The following is a 24,278-nucleotide window of genomic DNA, read 5'->3' as shown; positions in this document are numbered from 1 at the left end:
CAAGGACAGGGGACACACCCTACACACATTAGGGGCTCCCAAGGTCAGGGGACATACCTCCCACACACTAGGGGCTCCCAAGGGCAGGAGACACCCCCCCACACACACACCAGAGACTCCCAAGGGCAGGGGACACACCCCACACACAACACTAGAGGCTCCCAAGGGCAGGGGCCACACACTTCCCCATGCTAGGGGCTCCCAAAGATAGGAAGTCTCTCCTCTCTCCAGACCTAAGGGCATGGACCAAATCTCCCCCCCAGACCCAGGATCAGGGGGCCAGAGCACACACCGGACCAGTGTCTGTCGGTCAATCTTGTAGTTGTTGATAAAGTTCATGTCCTGGAGCATACTCAGGATGGCCTGGAGAGTAAGAAGGCAGGTCAGCAGGCTAGCAGCGTCCGCCTCTTTCCCACCACACTTTCCCCAGACCCCACAGAACTAGAAGACATCTCAGAGACCACATTTAGTCCCACATCCTCCTCCCCACTCCCCAGTGCAGGAATCCCTCTACAACCTCCCCAGCCAGTGGTTATCCAGACTCTGCTTGGACCTTCTAACAACAGAGTATCTCCCAAGGCAGCCAAGCCCACTGTGGAATAGCACTAATTGTTAGGAAGCTCTTCCTTCCATGATGATGAAATGTGCCTACCTATTTTTATCACTTTCCCATTGGTTAGTCCTAGTTTTTCCTCTCTGGAGTCTAAAGCAAGGCTACTCTCCATGTCCCCGGACAGCCTTCCTGTGGCCCATTTCTCTGGGAAGTTCTTCATATCTAAACCAAATCCCGCCCGCTCCTGTGGCAGGTTGGGACCACCCTTCAACTGGGGTGAGCTCACCATGGAGGTATCATCCTCAGGAAGAGAGCGTGGGGTGTAGGTGAAGCTGGCAAAGTTGGAGTCAATGGCTGAGACCGGCTGGATCCCACCTCCGAGGAGTTTGTCATATTCATCATCTGAGACCTAGGAGAGACAGAGTTTAGGGCACTGAGGACCCCTTTCCTCATCCAATACCACCACCCAACTGGGGTGGGCACACCAAAGTATATAAATATCCTCCTCCTTCCCTAAATACACCACGGCCAACCACATGTAGGGAAACAGTGATATTGTTTGGGAAGAGACCTGGGTTTGAAACTCAGTTCTAACACTTAAATCACCTATATTTAAAAATTTTAATCTAATTACATTCACTTACCAGATTCATAAATATAATTGAGTGAACTAGTTAAGTGAAGCTAATTAAAGTTTTTCAAATGTAGATGTTATAAAAACCAAAGACATCATTATTTTTTTTAAAAGAAAAAGCTCTTTACATCTCTGTGCCTCAGTTTCCCCACCTATAAAAGGGGGACAATAACCTTTGCAGCATGGAAGAGTAGAATGAGTATTGCATTTGGCCTCAGAAATGTTACTGCCTATATGTCTCTTAAGTTATCTCTCTGGCCAACCCCAATCATTGCCTTTTAGTTTCCTCACCTGTAAAGAGTTCAGGCTGGACATGTAAACCTTTAAGGTCCCTTCTGGTTACAGATCCCATAAAGTGAAGATAACAAGTTTGCTCAGTGGTTACATGGAAGTGGGGTGTAGCAACCTGAGCCTGCCAACCAGACTTCCTGATTGGCCAAACTCCTCCTAGAATCCCTAATTTCCTTCAAAGCTCAGCTCTCATGACACCTCCTGTTGCTGTTGGTGTTGGGGGTGGGGGTGGTGTTCAGTTGTGTCTGACTCTATTTAACCCCATTTTGGGGTTCTCTTAGCAAAGATACTGGAGTGTTTTGCCATTTCCTTCTCCAGCTTATGACACCTCCTACATGAAATGAAGCCTTTCCTGGTCTACCCAGCTATTAGTGTCTCCCCTGCCAAAAACCCCCACAAACTATCTTATACTTATTTTGGATGTATGTTGTGACAACATGTTGTCTTCCCCAAAAGAATATAAGCTCTTTGGGGCAGGAACTGTTTTATTTTTGTCTTGGCATGCCTAGCACCTAGCAAAGTACCTCTAATGTAGTAAGTGTTAAATGTCTGTTGACTGATCGAGTCAGCCAAATGGTAGAATACAACAAAGAGACTAATCCAGCCCACCCAAGTTGGTCAATCTCAAATTCGAGGGCTGATATGGGGCTAAAGAGGTCATCCACTCTACTTGGAGATGAGTGCTAGGGATTCGGTGTTTCCTGGCTTGGAAAGGATCAAGAGGGGAGAAGCTGGGTCTGAGGAATTGTACCTGCATAGAACAATGAAGAAAGTCTATCATCATAAAATCATATGATTTTATGGGTGAAAATGACTTTAAAAAGAGGCATTATCACCTACTCTGCTGCTGCACCTAAGGACCTTTCCATCCAACTTGTAGCTGAAATCTTCTGTTTGTTGTCTTCCCCGCCAGAAGGTGAACTCCTTGAGGGCAGGGGCTATCCTACTTTTCTATTTGTGTGCCCAGGGCTCTGCACATAGTAAGTGCTCAAAAATGTTTCATAGCCAGAGGAATGAAAGAAATGAGGGAGCAGATGCCAGACTAGGGTGTCCAGTTACAATGGCAGGAGCAGGAGAAGGGCAGGGGGTGAGGAATCAGGAACAGCAGGTCACAGGCTCAGCAATTCAAAGTCAGAAGGGACCTTAGAGGACATCCAGTTCAAACCCCCATGTTACAGATGAGGAAACTGAGGCTTATCAAAGTTAAGTGACTTGCCCAAGGTCACACAACCAGTAATTGTCTGAGACAGGATTTGAGCTCACATCTTCCTGACCCTGAGCCAGCACTCCTATCCACTATGCTGTCTAGGTCTCTGAGTCCAGGGGGACAGAAAGGCTCAGGGCGTGGAAGTTCTGGGGTCTTAGGGTCTTGGACTGGTGTTCAGAGATCAGGTAATTTGATTAAGAAAGTGAAAGGTGGGGCAGCTAGGTGGTGCAGTGGATAGAGCACTGGCCCTGAAGTCAGGAGGACCTGAGTTCAAATCCAGTCTCAGACCAAACACTTGCCACTTACTAGCTATGTGACCCTGGGCAAGTCACCTAACCCCAATTGCCTAAAAACTAAAAAAAAAAAAAAAAAGGTGAAAGACCCAGGGCCAAAGGAAAGGTTCCCTAGATTGGTTGAGAGAGGAAGAGTTGGTACCCTGGGCACCATGAGCTGAGATCCTTCACTGTCCATCCTTTGCTCTCTTTTAAAGATTTAGACAAGCTACTGTACTCACAGGTGCCATCATGTTTAAAACTCCTTCCCTCCCTTAAACTAGGCCAGATGTGAGACAAGGGTCAGAATGTGATTTGTTTTGCTTAACTCTACTTATTCATTGCAATGAAAGGGTTTTTGAAGTCAAGGAGAGGGTAAAGGGAGACTGGGAGGGAACAGTAATGTAAAAATAAATCAATAAATCCAAACACTGCAACTAAGTTATCATACCCACAAGTACAAGCCATGTTCTTCCCCTTAAGATGCTCTAACTGAGCTCTTTTACCCAGAATCCTAGGGCCAGAAGCAACCTGCAAAGACATTTAGGTCAACCCATACCCAGACAGGAATGCCCACATGACACCCCCAACAAGTGACCATCCAGCTTCTGCTTAAAGAGCTCATTACCTCCCAAGGCAGGCCTTTGCTCTTCTGGACAGCTCTGATCATTAGAAAGCACGCATAAATGATCGTTATGATAATATCTAATAATAGATACCTAATGAAATCTAAATAAATCATTGATCCATATAAGCCTCGCCCTCCCCAAACATGAAACTTCAGCCACTCTACCCATTCATCTACGTAACACCATTGTGTATACAGCACACTGAAGGCCTCCCTGCTCAGTCCTCTCACTGGTCTCTTCAGATAACAAGCTGCTCTCAATGTCCTGCATTCAACTTCCGCCAGTCCCAACATTGCCCTTGACTCTGTAAGTGGTGGGAGAGGCCAGCTCCTCCCCTTTCTGCTCTCAGTCTCCCGGCAATAGATGATGGGTAGGGAGGACCTTACCTTCATGTGATACATCATCATCTCATTGGCCAAGTGGCTCCGATACTGGGCTTCATTCACTTTCTTGTATAGAAGAGACTGAGGAGACAAAAGGAGGAATGGTGAAGGAGATTTAAAGAAAAGCTAACACCAGCTCCATCCATTCCCCCATGACAGGCATGATGGAAAGAGAGCCTGGTTTGGAGTCAGGAGACCTAGGTTCACATCCCAACTTCGACAATTCCTAGCTGTGTGACCTTGGGCAAGTCACTTACCCCTCTCTGCCTCAGTTTCCTCATCTGTAAAATGGGGCTAATAATAGCATCTAACACATATGGTTGTTGTGAGGATCAAATGAGCCAACATATACAAAGCACTTCATAAACCTTACAAAGAGCTACATAAATACTAGATATTATTATTACTACCTGCCTCACAGTATTATTGAGAGGGAAGTACTTTACAAACACTATGTAAACAGGAGGTGCTATTATCATCATACTCACTCCATCTGGCATGTTCAAGAGTAAAGAAAAAAAAACACTAGTCCAGGTTCTTCTGCTCAGAACATCCTTGTGTTTACTTCCTCCTGTCCTTGTCCAGGCACTTAAGTCACATAATTAATCCTCCCTCACCCCACTCCCGTGTATTTTATCCACACCCATACTTAGAAGGAGGAGGGAGAGAGGGAGATTTGGACCATGCTATTGGAGAGGGAGGCAGGGGACACAGGTGTCTGAACTCCAGCCAACAGCTGGCCCCATGCACTGATGCTCTCTTAGGGTTTTCACCCAAGAGGCTGGCCTGGTGGCAATATGACCCAAGGCAAGGGCAGGGGGAGGGAAGCCTTAGGGAGAGGAGGCTGAAATCAAGACTGGAGAAGGGATGCAAAAGCCCACAGATGGTGCTTCCTGATTTTGTCTCCTCACAGCCCCAGGAGACAGTCAAGGCAGGGGATGACCCCAGAATCTGAGAGACGGAAGGGTACACATACACTCTATATATAGACAGATATGTGTATACACATATACATATATGTATGTATGTGGAAATCTAGATGACAGAAAAAAACAGAAGACAGTAATAAAAACTTACTTTCCAGAAAAAGAGATTAAGAATGATGATGTGTGCTTATAATCTCTACTACCGGGCAGGCTAAACCTGATAGATCTCTTGAGCTCATGAACTCTGAGCTACATACAGTAGGGCTAAAGCCAACTGGGTGTCCACAACAAGTCTGGCACCCAAATGGTAAGGCCCTTGGGAGTAAAGGGCTACAAGGCCAAGAGTCAAACCAGTCCAGGTTGGAAATAGAGCAGGTTCAGGTTTTCATGATAATCAGCAGGGAAAGAATCCATGACTGGCCAATGCATTTCCAGCCCGGATGAGATAGGGAAACCCAATCTCAAAAAAGGCGAGGAGTGAGGAGGGAGGGAGGAAGGGAGGAAGGGAAGGAGAGAGAGAGACAGAGAGAGAGAGAGAGATTGAGAAGGGAAGAGAGGGGAAGAGAGAGATTGAGGGGGGAGAGAGAGAGAAAGAAGAAAGAGGGAGGGAAGGATAGAGGGAGGAGATAGAGAAAGAGAAATTGAGAGAGAGAATAATGAGAGAGGTATCCAATGTCCACATACCCAGTTCATTGCCAAGTCTTATGATTTCTGCCTTTCCTCAAACTTCTCTCTCAAATCTTTCTCCTAACTCAGATGGTCGCCATTCTAGCTCAGGCTCTCACGGCCTCTAGCCGGGACTATTATTGCTGTACCCTTCCTCACCTCTCCCTGCTCCAATCCACCCTCCATCGACGTGATTTTTCTGAAGCGTGCGTCAGCCCACGTCACCACACACACAGCCCCACTAAATAAACTCCAGCGGCTCTCTACTGGGTCCTTTGTTCGGGATTTAAAGCCCCTCACAACGTGGCCCCTCCCGACCTTTCTAGCCTTCACACTTTCATCCCTCTCCATGGATTCTACGACCCAAGGACAGTGCCTTGCGGTGCCTCCAGCTTCCTCCTGTTTGTGCCTTTGGGCTCATTGTCCCCCGTGTTTAGAATGTTCAGTCCCACCTTAGTGTCCCTACCTTCCTTCAAGACTCCATTTAAATCCCACTTCCTGCAAAAGACCCTCCTTACTCCCTCCAGTTGCCAGTGCCTTCCCCTCTGAGAAAATCTGCCATCACCTTTGTACTTTGTGCCTTGTCTCCCCTACTAGACTGTGAGCTCCTCGAGGGCAGGGCCTATGTTTGCCTTTCTTTTGCATCCCCAGAGCTCAGCACAGTGCCTGACCTGTAGCAATTGTTTAATAAACCCTTGTTGGCAATTGACTGATTGACTAAGGGAATTAATAATGCCACTATCAGACATCATTTGCCCCATCAGACAACATCTAGTCGATTCTAGAGTACTATATTCAGTGTTAAGTGTTATGTTTTAGGAAATACATTGACAAACTGGCCTGCAATGGAACTGAGATGAGAAGGCTGCTAATCAGGGGTGTGCTGGTAAAAGATTTAACAACTGGCTCTCCAGGGAAAAAAAATATATACCTACACATTTTTAAACTTAATCTGAATTATTAACATTTTCTCCCTCACTCTCTTAAGTCTAGAAAATCAATAATATAACAAATCAAGCCTTTATTTATAGTGTTTGTCCATATGTGAGCTATAAATGCTCACACTGAAAATTTAATAATTGGCTCTCTGGAGCTCCTTCAACCTGGCCCCAGCACACACCAGCTTATAATTCTGCCTGCTGGAACAAATCTTTCTTCCACGTGACAACCTTTAGAAAATATGAAAGACAGATGTCATGTCCCACCACTCCAAGGCTTCTCTTCTCCAGGCTAAACATCCACAATTCCCTCAACCAATCCTCAAGTAACATAGTTTCCAATCCCCTCTTCATCCCCAGACACTTACATAGGAAACCATTCAGTTCATTGACATCCTTCTTAAAATGTGGTCTCCATCTAATAGTCCACATGTGGTCTGACCTGAGCAGAGGACAGTGCCACCGCCTCCCTCACACTGACCCTGACTGTGCTCACTCTAGTAAGATCACATTAACTTTTCTGGTCCCCAGGTCACATTGTTGAAACCCCAGATCTTTTTCACAAAAAAAAAAATTGGTTTTCTAGCCACACGTCTTTCCCTAACAAGGTTCAACTTGGGTATCACCTCCTGCAGGAAGCCTGCCCTCATCCCCCCAATCATTAGATCTTTTGCTCTCCTCAGATGCCGATTATTCCCTTATCCATTTACACGTCTTAGAATATAGGCTTCTTGGGAGATTTTTTTTTTTGTCTTTCAATCCTCATCACCTAATAAAGTAGTTTTCACACACAAGGCAATTAATAAATGTTGATTTACATTCCTCCCTCTCCTGTAGTTGTGAAGTTGACTGTTGAATTCAAATGTAGAACATTATATTTATCTTGATTAAATTCCATCTTATTAGTAAATATCTACTAAGGCCTAGAGGGATTGAGATCTGCACTGGTGGAGGAAATGGCCACACTGAGGACATCACCAATCCCTAACACATTTAAGGGTTACTGGACTTGGCCCAACATTCTAACCTAGATCTTTGGATTCTGACTCTCCCATACTCTGTCAAAAGTGTTCGCTCACCCTCTCAGCTTTGAATTGATAGACATGCTCTCTATGTCTTTACTCAAGTCATTTTTAAAATGTTAAACAGGCCTGGGCCAAGCAAAGATCCTTGGGGCACTCCACTAAAGACCTAGCTAAAAGTTTGTATAAACCTATTCATAACTACCTTCTGTGTCCAGCCATATGACCAGTTCCAAATCCATCTAATTGTACTCCTGATTAGACCAAGGTTTCTTAACCTGGGGTTTGTAAACTTTATTTTTAAAAATATTTGATAACTTTTTCAATATAATTGTTTTCCTCGGTAATCTTGTGTATTTTATTTTATGCATACACAAGTATTATTCTGAGAAGGTGTCCTGTCAAAAGGGTCCATCACAAAAAGAATCCCTGGTCTGGATTATATTTCTCTGGCTTTGGAGATTGGCATGAGAAACTTTATCACCCACTGCTGAAATGATAATTATCTTCATTTCACCAAGAAGGAGTATGAGACCCAAAGAGAAGTGACTTATCCAAGATCACACAGTAAAGTCAAAAGTATGGTTGGGACTACTTCATAGGTTTCACCACTCTTAGTTTAGAGGACAACCTTGAGTCTAGGAGATGAGAAAGATAACAAGTTATGTGCCCTGCTTCAGAGAGTCAGGAGTGGAGATGATGCCAGGGGTCTCATCCCACCCTGGGCCCCAAAGTTACAAGTCAAAGGAAGGAATACAGTAAGTGCTTAATAAATGCTTATTGACTTGTTGACTTGATCTGAAGAGGGCTGGGTTTCTTCCCTCCCTAGGCCTGAGGGAGACTTGGGGGAGGGGGGGACCCAGAGTAGAAGAACTCAAAGGAACCGGAAGTGGGAAGGGGACACAGGGCAGGGTTCAGAACTCACATGAGCGATGCTGATGCCGCAGTAGATGGAAAAGGCTGTGGCCAGGTCCTCATCAAACTTGCTGAACCAAGGGCCATTGATCTTGTTCACCAGCTCAGCCACACCGATGACCTCTGGAGGGATGGATAGAAATAGGGCTGGGGGGACATCCTCCCTTGTTCCCCTCACTCTCAACATTCCTGCTCCTCCAGGTCCTAGTATCCCTGTGACTCTGACTCCTCCCCCTCCCCACAGTCCCATCCCATGGGGCTGAGCTAATGCCCGTGGTCCCCAGGGGCTGGAAAGGGATGTACACCCCCCACACACCTTGGTTTTCGTTCTTGATGGGGAAGCACAGGATGTTGCGTGTGCGGAAGCCTGTGCTGTCGTCCACACCTCGGTAGAACAGGGGATGTGCATAGGCATCCGGGATGTTCAGGATCTGACCCGTGGTGGCCACGTGACCTGCAATCCCCTGGTCTGCAGGGATTCGTATCTCATAGGTCTGGGCAAAGCAAGACAAGAGGAAACATGGGTGGGTTCCAGAATCTATCAGCACCCCTGTGGGGCCCCCATCTGATTCTCCATCCTTGTGTGTTCCCCCCAAACCCCCACCCCCACAAGCCCTTACCTCATCATCCACAACACCACCATCAAACACCTTGGCCACCAGCTCATTCTGATCCAAGAGGAACACGGAGCAGCTGTGGGGAAGCCCAAGGGTAAGGAAGGTCCCTGACCCTCGTGCCTGCCCAGGCACTCCTGGGAACAGAGGCTCCGTGAGGGCATGGGTGAGAGCTAATGGCGGAGAGTGTGGGCAGGACTCACTGAGGTGCTCATCGATCTCAAATTAATGACCTCGCAGCAAGGAGAGTTGGGCAGCTGAGCTATCTACGAGGGCCAGAAGGCAGCGGCTCTGAGCACTATCCTGCCAAGGGCATGGACCTCAATTCCAGGCTAGGGCTGAGCCAAAGATCCCATCTCAGGCCTCAGACCTCAGACCTCGTGGATCCCCATCTGATTCCTGACCCTACACCAGCTCTATGTTAGAGATGATCCAAGGGTCTTTGGCCACAGGGGGCTTTCATATCCCAACACTCTCTAAAATTCTTTAATGCCAGAGATCAGTCCAAATCAGGGGTGAGGCACCTGCAGCCTCGAGGCCACACGTGGCCCTCTAGGTCCTCAAGTGCAGCCCTTTGACTGAATCCAAACTTCACAGAACAAGTGTGGCCTCAAGGCTGCAGGCTCTCCACCCCTGATAAATTCTCCAAGTCATCTGGACCTTCTTGGACCCCCACCCTACCTGGCTCCCTAGGATCAGAGACTGGACATCCCTGACTCCAATTACATTTAGCCTTCTCCTACACTCACCTCTGTAACAGGATACCCTAGAAAACAGATTTGTGGGCTGTAGCATATGGAGTCAGGGGAAAGATGGGAGCGGACTCCAGTTTCAAGCATCCTGTTATGAACCTGGCATCCACTCTATATTTCCCTTGACTCCATACACTACAACCCACAAGTCTGTTTCCTAGGATTTATTCACAAAGGAAGCGGCAGTGGAGGAATCCTGCCGATTGCTGGAAGGTTGGGGGGTTCTCCACCCACATTCCCACTAGATAGCAGCACTTTCTCCTCCCAAAAAGGAGAAGGAATAAAGGGGATTATCAAATGGAGCTCAAGTTTGTCCATTACCCCCTCAGACAACACCCCTCTGAAATTACACATTCTTCACAAGGTGCCTGAAGCCAGTCAAACAAAACAGGTTTTCCCGGGAGTGTTTGAAAACTGACCAAGGCATACTATTGAGGGAGAGCTCATCATTCTTGGAGGAGAGAGAAGAGGGAAAGAGAAGGAAAATAAGGGAAGGAAAGAGGCAGACATCTTGTCGCTACCGTCCAAGGCTGCTGCCCTCCCACTTCCTTCCCTCGGTTATCCTAACCTCTCTACTGGAAGACCTTGGGTAAGTCACTGAACTTCTCTAGGCCTCAGTTTCCTCCTCTGTAAAAGGAGGAAGTTGGACTTGCCAGGGATTCTCAACCTAGGGTCCATGAACTCTTTTTAAAATGTTTTAATAACTGTATTTTAATATAACTGGTTTCCTTTGCAATCTTGTGTATTTTATTTCATGCATTTAAAAACTTATTTCTGAGAATGGATTCATAAGCTTCACCAGACCGTCCATGGCACACAAAAAAGCCTAAGAGCCCCTGATTTGTACTCAGTGGTCCTAACACATCCCCAGGAAGGACCCACATCCCTTCCCCTTGGACCGCTTTACTCACATCTCGGCATTGCTGAGGTTCCGGGCTTCTGTGATGATTTCTTGGAGCAGGACAGAGACATCATCTGGGGAATATAAATTTACAAAGTGATGCTGATCTCCAAGGAAACCCAAGCTGGGCTTCTATGCTAAGGGATGGGGCCCTGGCTTCCCTCCTTCCCAAAGCCTCCCCCAGCCTCAGCCTCATCCCTGCCCACACCTAAAGCTGATGGAGAGGGGAGGCTCACCCAAGTGTGTGAAGAGGTTCTTTGCCACTTGGAGAAGAGCCTAGAAAGGGGTGAATAGGAATGGGGAAAAACAAAGATTTCAGTCTCTGGGTATCATGCCTAGCCCCCAGCTTCTAAATCAGCAGGCTCCAAAAAGTCCTCAACAGTTACAATGCTTCCTTCTCCTTCACTGTCGGCCTCCAGTTCATTAGTCTGGGAGATATAGCCTAGCTTTTGATTATGATGATGATGATGGTGATGATGATGATGATGATGATAATGAAAACAAAACTAGTATTTATATAGTACTTTAAGGTTTGCAAAGCTTTATAAATATCATCTTATTTTATACTCACAACCAACTGAGAATTAGGGGCTATTATTAAACCCATTTTACAGATGAAGAAACTGAAGCAGGCAGAGGTTAAGTATACATCCAGTAAGTGCCTGAAGCCGTATTTGAACTCAGGTCTTCCTGGATCACATGTTTAGTGGAAAGAGTCCTGGACTGAGAATCAAGAATCCCAGATTCTGGTCCCAACCCAGCCATCAACTTGCTATATGACCTCAGCCAAGACTCTTCCCCTCCTCTGGCTTCAGAGTCCTTCCCTGTAAAATGAGAAGGATGGAGTGGACGATCTCTAAGGTCCCTTCCAGATCTAACATTCTGTAAGTCAATGAAAGATTAGATAGATTGATAGATAGATAGATATGTGTGTATGGATGCATATAGATATGGGATATGTATGTATATGTACACACATATCCATATATACACACATCATATATAATCCATATATATATATATATATATATGTGAGTGGTATGTGGGTGTGTATGTGTGTGAGTGTGTGTGTGTGTGTGTATTATGTACATGCGTGCGTTCACCAACATCTTTATGCAGCACCTAATAGTGACCACCAGAGGGAGCACCAGCACCAAGATTACACTGAGCAATGCCAGAACAGTCACTGGGTTATGTTGCTATTAGGAGGAAGCTGCTTCTCCCAGGCGCACAAATCACTGGACAGCAGTGTCCTGCCAAAGAGTCCCTGGAGTAACAGTCAGAAACCCTGATCTGCCAGTGACTCACTGTGGAGCTTTAGGGGAACCCATCCCCCTCTCTGGCTCTCTGTTCCCTCCTTTGTAAAAATGAAGGGGTTGAACTCCAGGATTTTCACTGTCTCTATTAGTTCTAAGATTCTTGTCTGTGTGTGTGGGGGTGTGTGTGTGTGTGTGTGTGTGTGTGCATGCACTAAGGCCCTTCCCAGCTCTGACATTCTGTGTTCTAAGGTCCCTCCCAACTCTGACATTCTATGTTCTAAGGTCCTTCCCAGCTCTGACATTTTGTGTTCTAAGGGCCTTCTAGCTTTGACCCACTCTTTGTTCTAAGGCCCCAGTTCTATTATCCTCTTAAACTTCTGATCTATATAGCATCAAGAAATTGACCTGCCTAGAACACTTTTGGTCAGACTTAATCATAGGGAATCATGAAGATGAGAACTAGGAGGAGAAAGTTGGGAAGGATAAGAGAAAAGAGTGAAAAAAGAAAGCTGAGAATAGAGAGGTGAAGAAGGGGAAGGTGAGGCTGGGAAAGGAACGCCGGGCACCTGGGCGGGGGCTCACCTGGCACTCACACTTGAGCTTCTGTTCTTTCTGGAAGGCCAGGGTGCTGGTAAGGACGGTAGCTGTGTAGCAGAAACAGTGGAGTATCTTGTGCTCATCCCAGTCTGTGTACCTGCCAGGGAGGGGAGGATGAAGCTGTGACGGGGACAGCTGGGGGCGGTGGCATATCAAGGATACATCAATCAGCAAACACTTATTAAGCATCTTCAATATGCCTGGCACAGTGTTGAGATATCACCCTTGAGTCCCCAGTACTGCTCCCTTTCCTCCCTTTAAACCAGGAGCTATACTTACCTCTTCTAGGAATCTTTCCTTGATGAAATCCTAGCCCAGGTGGGGTATATTCTTTACTCTCCATCCACTGGGCACCAAGGGCCCCACTTTGTTTATTAGTCATTTATCAAGGTGTCTGTCCACAGTCTGAAAGAATCTGTGTCCTGCCTCCTCCATCAGTCAGGATCCCTTCCCCATCCCCCTTTCCCTTAGACTGGGGGCTGCCTGAGGGCAAAGGACTTTCTTCCCTTCCCTTCACCCCCAATTAGGGCCTCCTAGATTGAGAGCAGGATCACGGCTCACCTCTGGCTCAGGTTTCTTTCCCAGACTGGATAAAGGGAGGGAGGGAATCAGGGGAGGCAGGTCACTTCCTGCCGGTGACCGTTCCTCCTCACTAAGCCCATCCTTCCTGTCCATCCCCTCCCTGCCCTCAGCTCACCCTCCACTAAGCCACAAAGCTCGCCATCAATCCTAATGTGTCCAGGCAAGCAGGGTGATTAGGGACTGTCCAGCAAGGCGCCCGCCCAGGCTAATGGGAGCCGGCTTCTCGCCTGACTAGATTGGTCCCAAATCCTCCAGAGTCAGTAATTCAATCCCATGGCCAGATGATATATCATTAGGAGAGCCAGCTGTGGGGAGCTGGATAAATCACAGATCCCAGCCTCCAGAGCTCAAAGAAACCTCAACAATCATATTGCCCAACCCCCTCATTTTTCAAATAAGGAAACAGAGTCCCGGAAAGGTTAAGCAATCAGTCCAACATAACATAACTAATACAGCCAAGATTTAAACCCAGGTCCTCTGCCCCTAAACAATGGTTTTCCCACTCCATGGTGGGGAGGGCTGGGAAAGGCGGAGATGTGGTTGCTACCCAGAATAGACAGGGCCAAAGCTTTGGACCAACCTGCCCTCTTCTCCATCTCCCTCCCTCTGCTTGTCTGCCCCTGCCCCCGAAGGCCATCGACCCCACGTTTCAGTACCACAGACAGCATCATCTGGCCACTGACGTTTGCTTTCCAGTCTCCCTGAAGCTGGATTCCTTTGCTTGCTGGGTTCCCAGAATTCCTAGTCTAATGTCTCATCACCTTTCCCCTAAAACCTCTGCCTCCTTTAATTGGTGGTTCCACTCTCCAGCTAAATGATGCAGAGTGCTGTAGTTTGGAAAACTTGAGTTCAAATCCTGCCCCAGAAACTTAGCTGTGTGACCCTGAGCGAGTCACTTATCCCCTACCAGCCTCAGTTTCCTCATCTGTGAAACGAAGATAATAACAGCACCTCCTTCATTTGGTTGTTGAGAGGATCAGTGAGATAACTCATGTAAAGCATTTTGCAAACCTTAAAGCACTATCTAAATGCTATCTAAACTCTTATTATTCACTGTTTGTAAACGTGGGTATACTCCTGGACTCCTCTCTCCCTCTTTTCTCACATCCAGTAAGTTACCAGGCCCTGCTGACTCCCCCCTCTCACCCTCTTCCCCTCCTCTGTTTCCCCAAGGCCACGACCTGACCGTGGTCCAGGCCCCCATCACCACATTTCAGCTCTTGTTAAACCATGATCTCTCCACAGGCCTTCTGACCTCCATCCACCTTCACTCCTTCTCCCTCCAATCCACCCTGCACAAACTTCCAGGCTAATTTTCCTTCACTCATGTCTAAGTGAATCCTTCCTCTGCTCAAAACCTTTCAATGGCCTCCCATTGACTACTGAGTAAGGTTTACTCTTACTACCCTTTACTTGGCATTCAAAGCTCTTACTAGTCTTAACTCATGCATTCTACATCTCACAAAAAGGGATGGCTTTGCCAATATCCTGTGAACCCTTGTACCCAAGGCCTAAAATGTTCTCCCTTTTCCTCTTTGATGACAGAATCCTACCAGTCCTTCCAAGCCCAATATCACCTCCTCCAGGAAGTCTTCCCTGATCTTCATTGTCAGTGATGGCTTTTCCCTCAGACCTCCCTCTTAATGCATTTATCACATTATAGTTATCTATACTTGTGGCTTACTCCCTTCTAGGATTGCCTTCACCACCTCCCAGCTTTCAAACAACCTGAGCATCTGTTTCCTGACCAGATATTTCCTGATATCTCAGAGTCAGGGTTGGTATTTTTACTGGGGATCAGGCTACCTGCCCACTATCCTTATCATTGCTTTCCCTGCTCTGGACTCTGAATCAGCCTGTTCAAATGCACCATGGTCATCTACCCAAGGCCTCCCTCCCAGAAGCTATCCCTGGGATCCTGACTCTGAACAGTGTACCCATCGAATATCAGACTTTCAGAGCCAGAAGGAACATAAAAGATTGAGGCTCAGAGGAAGGGAAAAGACATGCCCAAGGTCACACAGCAGCTTAATGGCAGAGCTATGACTAAGAAGACAAGTCTCCTGACTTCCAGTCCTGGGACTGTGTCTCCTCTCCCGTACCTGCTGCCTCAGAAGTAGGGTGTTCAGGGGGCAGCTAGGTGGTGTAGTGGATAGCTCACCAGCCCTGGAGTCAGGAGGACTTGAGTTCAAATCCGGCCTCAGACACTAGCTAGCTGTGTGACCCTGGGCAAGTTACTTAACTACCATTGCCTCAAAAAAAAAAAAAAAAAACAAAGAAGTAGAGTGTTTGGTTCTGGGCCACATCCTTTCAGTACTGCCAGATTTGGGTCAAGCATCCCATGGCCTTATTGGCCACAGCTTTCTGTGTAACAAACCACCCAGTACCAACTTCCCACCTGCTCTCCTGCTTCCTCCTTCCTGACCTCTGAAGGTGTGGTGTTTAGCAATATCTCCTGTGGTCACATCCCACAGGAGACAGTCACTAGGGGATACCCACCCACACCCTCCTTTAGCTTCCCTCCCATTCTCAGCCTCCGCAGGTCTCCAGAACTCACGTCTCTCCTCCCTGCTTGTTGAAAGCGCAGGCTAAGGCCACCACCTGATTTGTAGCCCGGCTGATGACAGGGACACAGAGCATGGACTGCAGCTCACATCCCACGAGGCTCTGCAGCTGTGTCACCTCTCCCTGCAGAGTGGAGGAGAGCACGTCTGAGGGGGAAGAACCTGGAAACCTCCAAAGGCTACAGCTAACAACTCCTAGTTCTCCAGGTTTCAAGTCAGGAGATCTGAGTTCTATTCTCAACTCAACCACCGACTCTCAGCGGGACCTTAGACAAGTCCTTGCCCCTCTCTCAGGGCTTCAGTTTCCCCTGGGAGACATGAGAACGAGGCTAGCTCTGTTCTCCTAGAGGCAGCCGGGAAGCAGCAAGGGCAGGGAAATGGGGGAAAATTTTGGGGATCCTCTATTTTCTCCTTCCTGGGGGCACCAGGAAGGTGGGGGACTCTCCTGCCTGAGGGAAAAGCAGTTTCACCCAACCCCACCCTTACCCCCAAGTGCATGCCCAGGAGCCGTCACTCACTGATGTAAGGTCCTTCAGTGTGATGGATTCCTTGTTCTTCACCACTTGGCCCAGGCACCCCACTGTCATCTGTAAGGGAGAATGATAGAAAGAGGAACAGAAGGAAAGACAAAGCAAGGGAGACACATACACAGTCAGCAGGGGGATGTGGGAGGAGGCGATCCTAGTGACACAGGGCAAGGGTGACTTGGCCGTAGGTGGGGCAAGGCTGGGAAGATGCCTCTGTGCCTACTCCCCAGCTGTCCCCAAGCAGGGAGCTCCAGGACCCTTCCTGACACAGATCCTCTCCCTGCCTGGAGAGAACCTCAGACAACACTCCCCTATTCATCCCTGGAGGTGAGAGACAAGGGGGACAGGCCCCAAGACACTCCCCAAGAGTTCCTGGAACTTACCAATAGATCAGGAAATAGATTAATGGATTCTAATGCGTCTTTAAGAAAGAGACCGGCTGGAGAAATGATCAAAGAGCCCATCTCATCCTGGTAGCCCCTCCCCCACCAAAGGACTCCCCAAGAGGTCCCAGATGAGATGCACAAACATTCAGAGACTGTAAGATACTAAGTGGACTTAATAAAAAAAAAAACAACCTATCTCCCAAGAGATTCTAAAATACCCCAAATGGCCCTGACAAAGCCCAGTAGGTCGCTAAGAGATCCCCAAATATCCCAGCAGATCATTGAACAAGGATAGGGAGCCAGAGACTCACTGGAAAACTGACTTCTTCTCCAAGCACTTTGTCTCCGATGACCTATGAGGCAGAGAAGAGGGCAAGGATCGTGGGGGAGGGGTGATTAGTGTTAGAAAACAAGGAACAGTAAGCACTGACAGACCACCCTCCACGATGCTATCATAGTCTTTGGCTTCTCTCTCTCTGTCTCTCTTTCTCTCTCACTCTCTCTCTGTGGTCTCTCTCTGTCTCTCTGTCTGTGTCTCTCTGTCTCTGTCTCTATCTCAGTCTCTCTCTCTCTCTCAAAGCACCTACCTGGCAGGAGAGCTGAAGGTTATCCTCTGAAACAAGGAGGAGGCAGCAGGTTGAGGACTCAGTCTCCTGCTGCAACTAATGAAGGAAGAGGGTACAACATTAACTCCAGGGCCGGAAACAAATCCCTTCCCACCTACTTAATCAAAGGGCCTACTGATTCTCCTCCTTTTGGGAACCTCCCCGTTTAACCTACTTCTATGACGTGTCTCCTCCTTGGGCCAAGAGTTGACTCCCCAAATGCAGGGTCCCTGTTGTCCCCCCGCCCCAGATCAGGGGTTCTACCCTTTCTAAGGAGAGGAGTTTTCTGGCTCTCAGAGCCTCCTGAGGGCAGGGCCTCTGAATTCCCTCTCAGACTGGAGGTTTTTGGCTGTTTGTATCCAGCTCAGGAGAAGAGGATGGAGATGGAGGGGACCATAGTGGAGATTTGGAGGGGTAGAAGTGGGGAGAGCAGTCCAACTCACATAATGGAGTACTTTGAGCTGAAGGGAAGAGGCATCCAGGTCATAGAGTTCCCCTGTAAGGGGCAGGGAGCCAGGGTTAGGAAAGGTAGAGGTGAAAACCACCCCCACTCCCCATGCTACCGGCCTCACCCCATTCCATGGGATCTTATCCCATTCACCTGCCCCAAGCTCTGGGGCCTGGGGTCCAAGATCTATTTTGCAAACCTGACCCTCTTCCCTCACCCCTCATTCCCTCATCCCATCCCAGCCCTCCCCACTGCCTCACCACACAACTGCAGAATCCGACTGTCCAGGTCGCTGTAGCCACCTGTCCCAATAGGCACGGCCCCATCTGGCCGGGCCAGCGAGGTGGGCGGGGAAGAGGGCTCTGGCACTGTCTGGGGTCGGGGCTGACGCTGCTGCAGGGTCCGAAGCCTCTTCAGGGCCACTAGCGTCTGGAGGGAGAGGCTGGGAATGAGAGACAGCATCAGGGGCCCAGGGCCCCCAAGCACTGGCCATTCCCATCCCTCCCTTCTAGACCCCTTCAACCCTATGTGGACAACACCCTCCCTCCCCTCCCCCAGGACCCCAACAATCTTGCAAGAAACTTAAGAGTGTGAAGTGACCTTGTGGAGGCTGGTGACCCAGACTGAGGAAGGCAGTTACCCAAGGGTATACAGCAGGTCAGATATACAGTCATTGACTCCTGACCTTTTACCCAAGACTCTTTCCCCTGAACACGGCATTTTGGGGTACTGACCCCCACCCTCTCCAGCCTTCCCCCACACATATCCTCACACACACCCCCACCCACTTTGTACTATCCAGGTTGCCCAGTCTGAAGACAAAGGGCTGGGTTTCCTGAGAGGCCCAGGCCCCAGCATCCTTCTCTCCCAAGCCCCACTCACGTGCTTCTCTATGGCCTGAAGGCTCTGCTCATCCCCTTCACTGAGTTGTGCACAGTGTACCTGGAAGGACAGGGACCCCTGCCTAAGACAGTCTGCTCTTTCCACCCCTCCCTCAAGAACCGCCACCCCACAACACATATACCCCCAAAAAATCCTGGGAATGGTCTCCCCTAGTCCCCCACTTCCATCCTGTAAATCCTCTTCCCAGCATTCAAATTAATCCCATCTACTGAAACCTTCCAAGGCCAATCCAGAGAGATAATACTAACACTCCCATTTAGTGCAAGTGGTCTTATCCCCATTTTACAGATGAGGAAACTGAGGCTCAAGGTGAAGCGACTTGTCTAAGGTTGTACAACTAGTAAATATTTCATTCAATTCAATGAACAGTTTTATAAATCAACTCTCAGCTGCAAAGCAAGATTCCAACCTAGGACTCCTAATTTTAATTTAAAGATTCTTATCACTGCCTCTGACTCCTCTCCTTAATGTTCTTCTCTAACTTATTCAAGAATGAACACCATCCCCACACCATCCCCCCCTATACACACACACACCCCCCCCCACCACCACCATGTCCCTCTGCTCATAGCTGCACTACTCAAGAGAAGGCAAAGCCCCCTCTTATCGGCATACCTGGTACATTTGTACCTGCCAATCTCTCTGACACTGGGTGACCCAGAAATCACTGTGGTCTTTGTGTGTCTCTAACTGAAAAACCACAGAACCACAGACTCAGAGGGCATCCAGTTCAGCCTCTCTCCTAGAGTGGGATTTCCCACTACAGCACCCCTGAGGGACGGGCCTGGGGGTGGGGAGAGAGATCCTGCAGCCTCTACTTGGACACCTCTAGTAATGGGGAGCTCACTCCCTCCAGAGGCAATCATTCCAAAATGGGACAGCTCTGATTGCTAGAAAGGTTTTTCTTACATTGGACCTTATGTATCCTCTAATAACTCTTTTCTGTCTCTAGCTGGACACTGCTTCTAGCTCTGCCCTTAGGAGCCACCCAGAACACCTGAAAGGACAGGTGATATAAGACAGGTTCAAATCCTATTCTACTTACTACCTGTGTGACCTTTGCTGAGCTCTTCCCCAACCTGTAAACTTCCTCACCTGTAAAATGCAGCAGGGGGGGGGGGGGGGGGGGGGGGGGGGGGGGGGGGGGGATGGGCAGCAGCACAAGAGCTCCTCAGATAACTGTTTGATTAAGTGAAAGGCAGCTAGCTTGTCTCCCTTAAATCTCCCCTTCTCCATGTTAAATAAGCACAGTTTCTAGTTCCTTCCATCCACCCTCCCATAGCCTGCTCTCTCACTATCCTGGTCACTTTCCTCTGAATTCATTCTAATTTATCAATGTCCTTCCTAAAATGTGGTTTCCAGAATTAAATACACTATTGCAGATGAGTTTCGACCAGAGCAAAAGATAACGGGACTATCATCTCCCTCTTTCTGGATGCTGCTTTTATTAATGAAGCCTAAAGCCACACTCGCTCTTGTCATCCCCTCCACCATACTACTATGGGGAAAGGGACAAACCCAGGACTATATACTTGAGGCAACAGGGTGCCTTTCCTTCCGCATTTGCTTCCTTCTCCTCTCCTCCCCTCCTCCCTCAATCTCCTCCATCCTTTCTCTTTTGATTCTTCTTCTTTCTTCTGTAATTCTTCTCAAAATCACAATGATGGATTATCCAACGTGCATGGGGATCCTGCCGCCAGTTCATCCAGCCTTCCTGTGAAGACCCCCAGGGCCAAAGGACTCACTTCCTCCCAAGAAGGCAGCCCAGTCCATATATGAACAGCTCTACTTGTTAGACTATTGTATTCCTGCCACTGAGCTGACCTCTGTCTCGGCAGCTTCCCCTCATCGCTCCCAGTTAGAGCCAGTGGAGCCAAGCTGGATAAGTCCAAACCTCTAGGGTCTGATGAAGTCACCACTCTCCCCAGTGCCCCCTCTCCGAGCCCCATCTCACCTTCATCCCGCTATCCCTGCAGAATATGTGCCCCATGCTCTCCCCAAGAAGATAAGAGGAAAGATGGGTTTGTCTCGGTTTTTATACCCAGCCCAGAGGCATCTCTAGCCACATTACCACTGAATTAAACACAGTGCACTCTTTAATTGCTGCAGAGAGTAAGGACAGACATGATCAGACTTGTGCCAAATTAATCTTCCTCACCTACAAGTCTAACCTTGTAACTTTCCTGCTCTGGAAACCTCACTGGCTCCCTACTCGTCTCCTGGCTGGGATAAACAAACCCCTTAGCCTGGCATTCAAAGTCCTCCTGCTCCCAGCCTGTTTTGCAATCTCACTTTGCCAGTCCTCCCTTTTTGACATTCCACTGTCCAGCTGAAGGAGTTTCCAGATCTCATCTTGTTCTCTCCTTTCCATGCACAGAATGCATAGGCATTCCCCACATCAGGAAGGCACCCCCTCCTCTTCTCCTCTGACATCCTTCTCTTTCTTCAATGCCCAAGTCTAGCACCGCCTCTAACATGAAGCCTTCCTAGGCCCATCCAGATGAGAGTAAGCTCCAACTCCTCACATTGCTTTGCCTCAGACTCTCATAGAATTACAGAATCTCAGGGGTTGGATGGGACTCCAGATGCCATATAGTCCAAGTAGTTCCTGAGCAGAGATCCCTGATACAACCTCCTGGACCAGGCATCCGGCATCTGCCAGAAGACCTCCAATGATGGGGAACCACCAGCCATATGAGGTAGCCCATTTAAAAAGTACAATGGGCTGGGTTTGCCCTTATCACACCCCACCTCGTATCATCCTCATCTGTGTGCTTCCCTGGGTCTCTTGAAGTCCCAGCTACAGTCTCACCTTCTACAAGAAGCCTGTAATGCTGGTGCCTCCCCTCTATTGATCATCTCCAATTTACCATGCATAGATCTTGTTTGAAAATGGTTGTTTGCTTGTTCTCTCCTTTTAGATTGTGAGTTCTTTGGGAGCAGGGACTGGCTTTTGCCTTTCTTAGTATTGCTAGCACAGTACAAAGTAGGCACTTAGCAAATGCTTATTGATTACCTGACTAAATGACTGACTGATTCCCTCTCCACTCACAGCACCCTAACAATACTAGTCTTTTTTCCCCAGCACTTGACACACAGTTGACCCTCACAAGAACCTTTAGTGGAGGAAGGGTACCCAAATACTGTCATAACTCTGCTATCTCCTGGATGTGGCTATTCCTTCTAATGATGTTGATAAAAATCTATCCCTGCCTGTCCATTCTAAATGACTCTTATCCATGTCTTCCTGTAAGTTCTCTACAGGAAGTCCACCCAACATGCTGGTAGCCTTCCTCTTGACAATGCAAGGATATCATCAGTGCATGTGTATTGTCTGCTGGTCAGCCTGAGTCCTCCCCCTATGACCAGGCCATCTTCTGATTCATACATTTCTTTGAGGTCATCCTTTACTATGGTTCCCCTTCCTAATTCTTCCAGTGTAATGTGTTACAGCCAGGGATATGCAAGAGCCAGCTTGTACTTGCTTCTGAGAGCCAACTGTTAAACGTTCAGTGTGTAAGCATTTTATACCTTGGAAATCGGCAGACATTACAAATCTGGGCTTGATTTATTGTTTTGTTGGTTGTATAGACTTAAGAAAGTGATGGAGAGAATGAAAATAATGTGTATTAAACTTTAAAATACAGCCTGCAGTTTTGGAGAACTGGTTGTTGTGTATTTACCAGCACACCCCTGGTTATAACCCCCTCATAGCCACCATGTACCCCTCTATTGCCTTCTGGGTGATCTTCAATTTCAAATCTTCAAAAACTGTAGCAGTCCATAACTTGAAAACATCCAACATTGAGGATATGGGCACAACATATATATTTTACAGATTTTTATAAAACAGATTTTTATTCTCTGTTTTAAAGATAAAGGAAACTGAGGCTCAGAAAAATGAAATGGCCCACCCATGGTCACAGAGTGTCAGAGTCAAGATTTGAACCTGGGTGTCTCCTGACTCCAGATCTACCATGATTTCTACTGCTTCTCTGAGAGCTGGGCCACAGGAAACCTCAAAGCAGTTCTTAACCTTTTTTCTGTCCCAGACCCCTTGGGCAATCTGGTAAAGCCCAAAGACTCATTCCCAGAATAATGTCTTCAAATGCATAAAACAAAATACTTAAGATTTACAAAGGAAACCAATTGTATTGAATTACAGTTATCAAAGTATTTTTAAAGCAGATTCACGGACCCCAGGCTAAGAAACTCTGCCTTAGAGATAACCTTTTTCATTTTACAGAGGAAGAAACTCAGGTCAAGAAAAAGAAGGGACTTACTCAAGCTGATATGGGTATTAAGTCATTACATCATATTAGTCCAGGCTACCACTTGGGTAGCCTGGGTATCCCAGATATTTGTGACTCTGGATCCAGTGCATTTGAGGACAGGGGCTATGGCTTACTTCATCTTGGAGTCCCTGTCACCTCTGCTAAACACAGGGATCTGTACTCAGGAGACACAATGGTTTTTGGCTGAGGTGTAGAAGGATTCAGATAAGGAACTATGGCCTGGAGTGGTCAAGGATGGCATCCTGGAGGAAGTGAGATCTGAACTAGGTCTTAAAGAATGAAAGGACTCAAGAAGGGATGGAAGGGGGCATTCATAGTAGAGAGACAGCTTGAACAAAAGCATCAAGATGGGAATGGGCCTGGTATGAAGAGGCTAGTCTGATTGTCTGCAAGAGGTGTAGGAAGAGAAGATACTAGAGAGGATAGGGCCAGACTGTGGAGAGCCTCAGATGCTGAAGAGTCTGAACCCTTTTCCAAGGCCTGCAGGGAGCCATAGCAGGCTCCTCCTGTTCAGGAAAGGGATCTGGTCAGAGATGGCCAGAGGAAGATGACTCTGGTCTGGAATACAGAAAGATGGGAAGGGAGATTCTGAGAAAGAGATTGCCATAGTCACTGTGGAGTGATGGGAGTTAAGGCCTGGGCTTGGGAGGAGCAGAGAAGGAAAGCCTTCCCTTTCCTCCCCACCCTCTCCTCCTTTGCCCCAGGGATGGTTAGTGGGTGGGGAGGTGATGGAGATGGCCTCTTGGTGGGCACCATCTGTGACTCCTCCAGGAGCAGGTGGCTGGACCAGGGATTGTGGGGATACCACAATCTCATCTGCATGTGATTTACATACAGCGCTGGGCTCATTCCAGCTAAGATCTTCTATTCTCTTCTTTGCTGGCTCTATGTCTCCTCTCTGGTACCAGATCTCCTAGCCAAGGCGGAAGGAACAAGCCTAGAAAAGGTGAAGCGATAAAATGGGGCCAACTCAGGGACCAAAATCTTGGCCCAGACATCAATCAATCAATCGGCAAGTTTTTTTATTAAGCACCTACGATGTACCAAGCCCTGGAGATGCAAGTGCAAGGAATGAAACAATTGCTACTCACAATGAGCTCACATTCTGATGTCCCATAGCCTTTGGTATCTGTCTGACAATAGCCACTCACAGATTTACAAATATAGTCTTGGCCCAGACATCAATCAATCAATCGGCAACTCATCTATACAGACATTCTGCTATGTATATTCACATATACACACTGAGAAGTACGCCCAAACACATACACATACAATTGCATTCTCATGCTTGCACAAGTCCTCAAACACATTAGAAGACATTAGTGTGCATGGACGGACACACATACACACACACACACACACACACACACCCCTAATATGCACACAGACCATACGTGAGTGTGTGT

General features: G+C 47.8%; 1 protein-coding gene across 2 annotated transcripts in view; it reads right to left on the bottom strand.

Moving 5' to 3' along the window:
- PDE2A (phosphodiesterase 2A) overlaps positions 1-24,278 on the bottom strand; it is a 117,632-nt gene that overhangs the window by 12,284 nt on the left and 81,070 nt on the right. For both annotated transcript variants that reach the window (XM_027848274.1, XM_027848275.1), the window contains exons 6-21: positions 18,554-18,613; positions 17,932-18,100; positions 17,667-17,719; positions 17,206-17,280; positions 16,930-16,971; positions 16,224-16,292; positions 15,699-15,829; positions 12,545-12,656; positions 10,940-10,979; positions 10,714-10,777; positions 9,057-9,129; positions 8,753-8,930; positions 8,447-8,559; positions 3,973-4,050; positions 840-962; positions 293-363 (exon numbers count right to left, since the gene is read on the bottom strand). In XM_027848274.1, coding sequence (XP_027704075.1) covers positions 293-363; positions 840-962; positions 3,973-4,050; positions 8,447-8,559; positions 8,753-8,930; positions 9,057-9,129; positions 10,714-10,777; positions 10,940-10,979; positions 12,545-12,656; positions 15,699-15,829; positions 16,224-16,292; positions 16,930-16,971; positions 17,206-17,280; positions 17,667-17,719; positions 17,932-18,100; positions 18,554-18,613 — 1,451 coding nt within the window. The remainder of the gene's footprint in view (positions 1-292; positions 364-839; positions 963-3,972; positions 4,051-8,446; positions 8,560-8,752; positions 8,931-9,056; positions 9,130-10,713; positions 10,778-10,939; positions 10,980-12,544; positions 12,657-15,698; positions 15,830-16,223; positions 16,293-16,929; positions 16,972-17,205; positions 17,281-17,666; positions 17,720-17,931; positions 18,101-18,553; positions 18,614-24,278) is intronic.

The sequence above is a fragment of the Vombatus ursinus genome, unplaced genomic scaffold (assembly GCF_900497805.2).
Source record: "Vombatus ursinus unplaced genomic scaffold, bare-nosed wombat genome assembly UNPS02005659.1, whole genome shotgun sequence".
NCBI classification, from domain to species: domain Eukaryota; kingdom Metazoa; phylum Chordata; class Mammalia; order Diprotodontia; family Vombatidae; genus Vombatus; species Vombatus ursinus.
The sequence above is the reverse complement of the archived record's forward strand: the minus strand, read 5'-3'. Positions and strand labels throughout refer to the sequence as shown.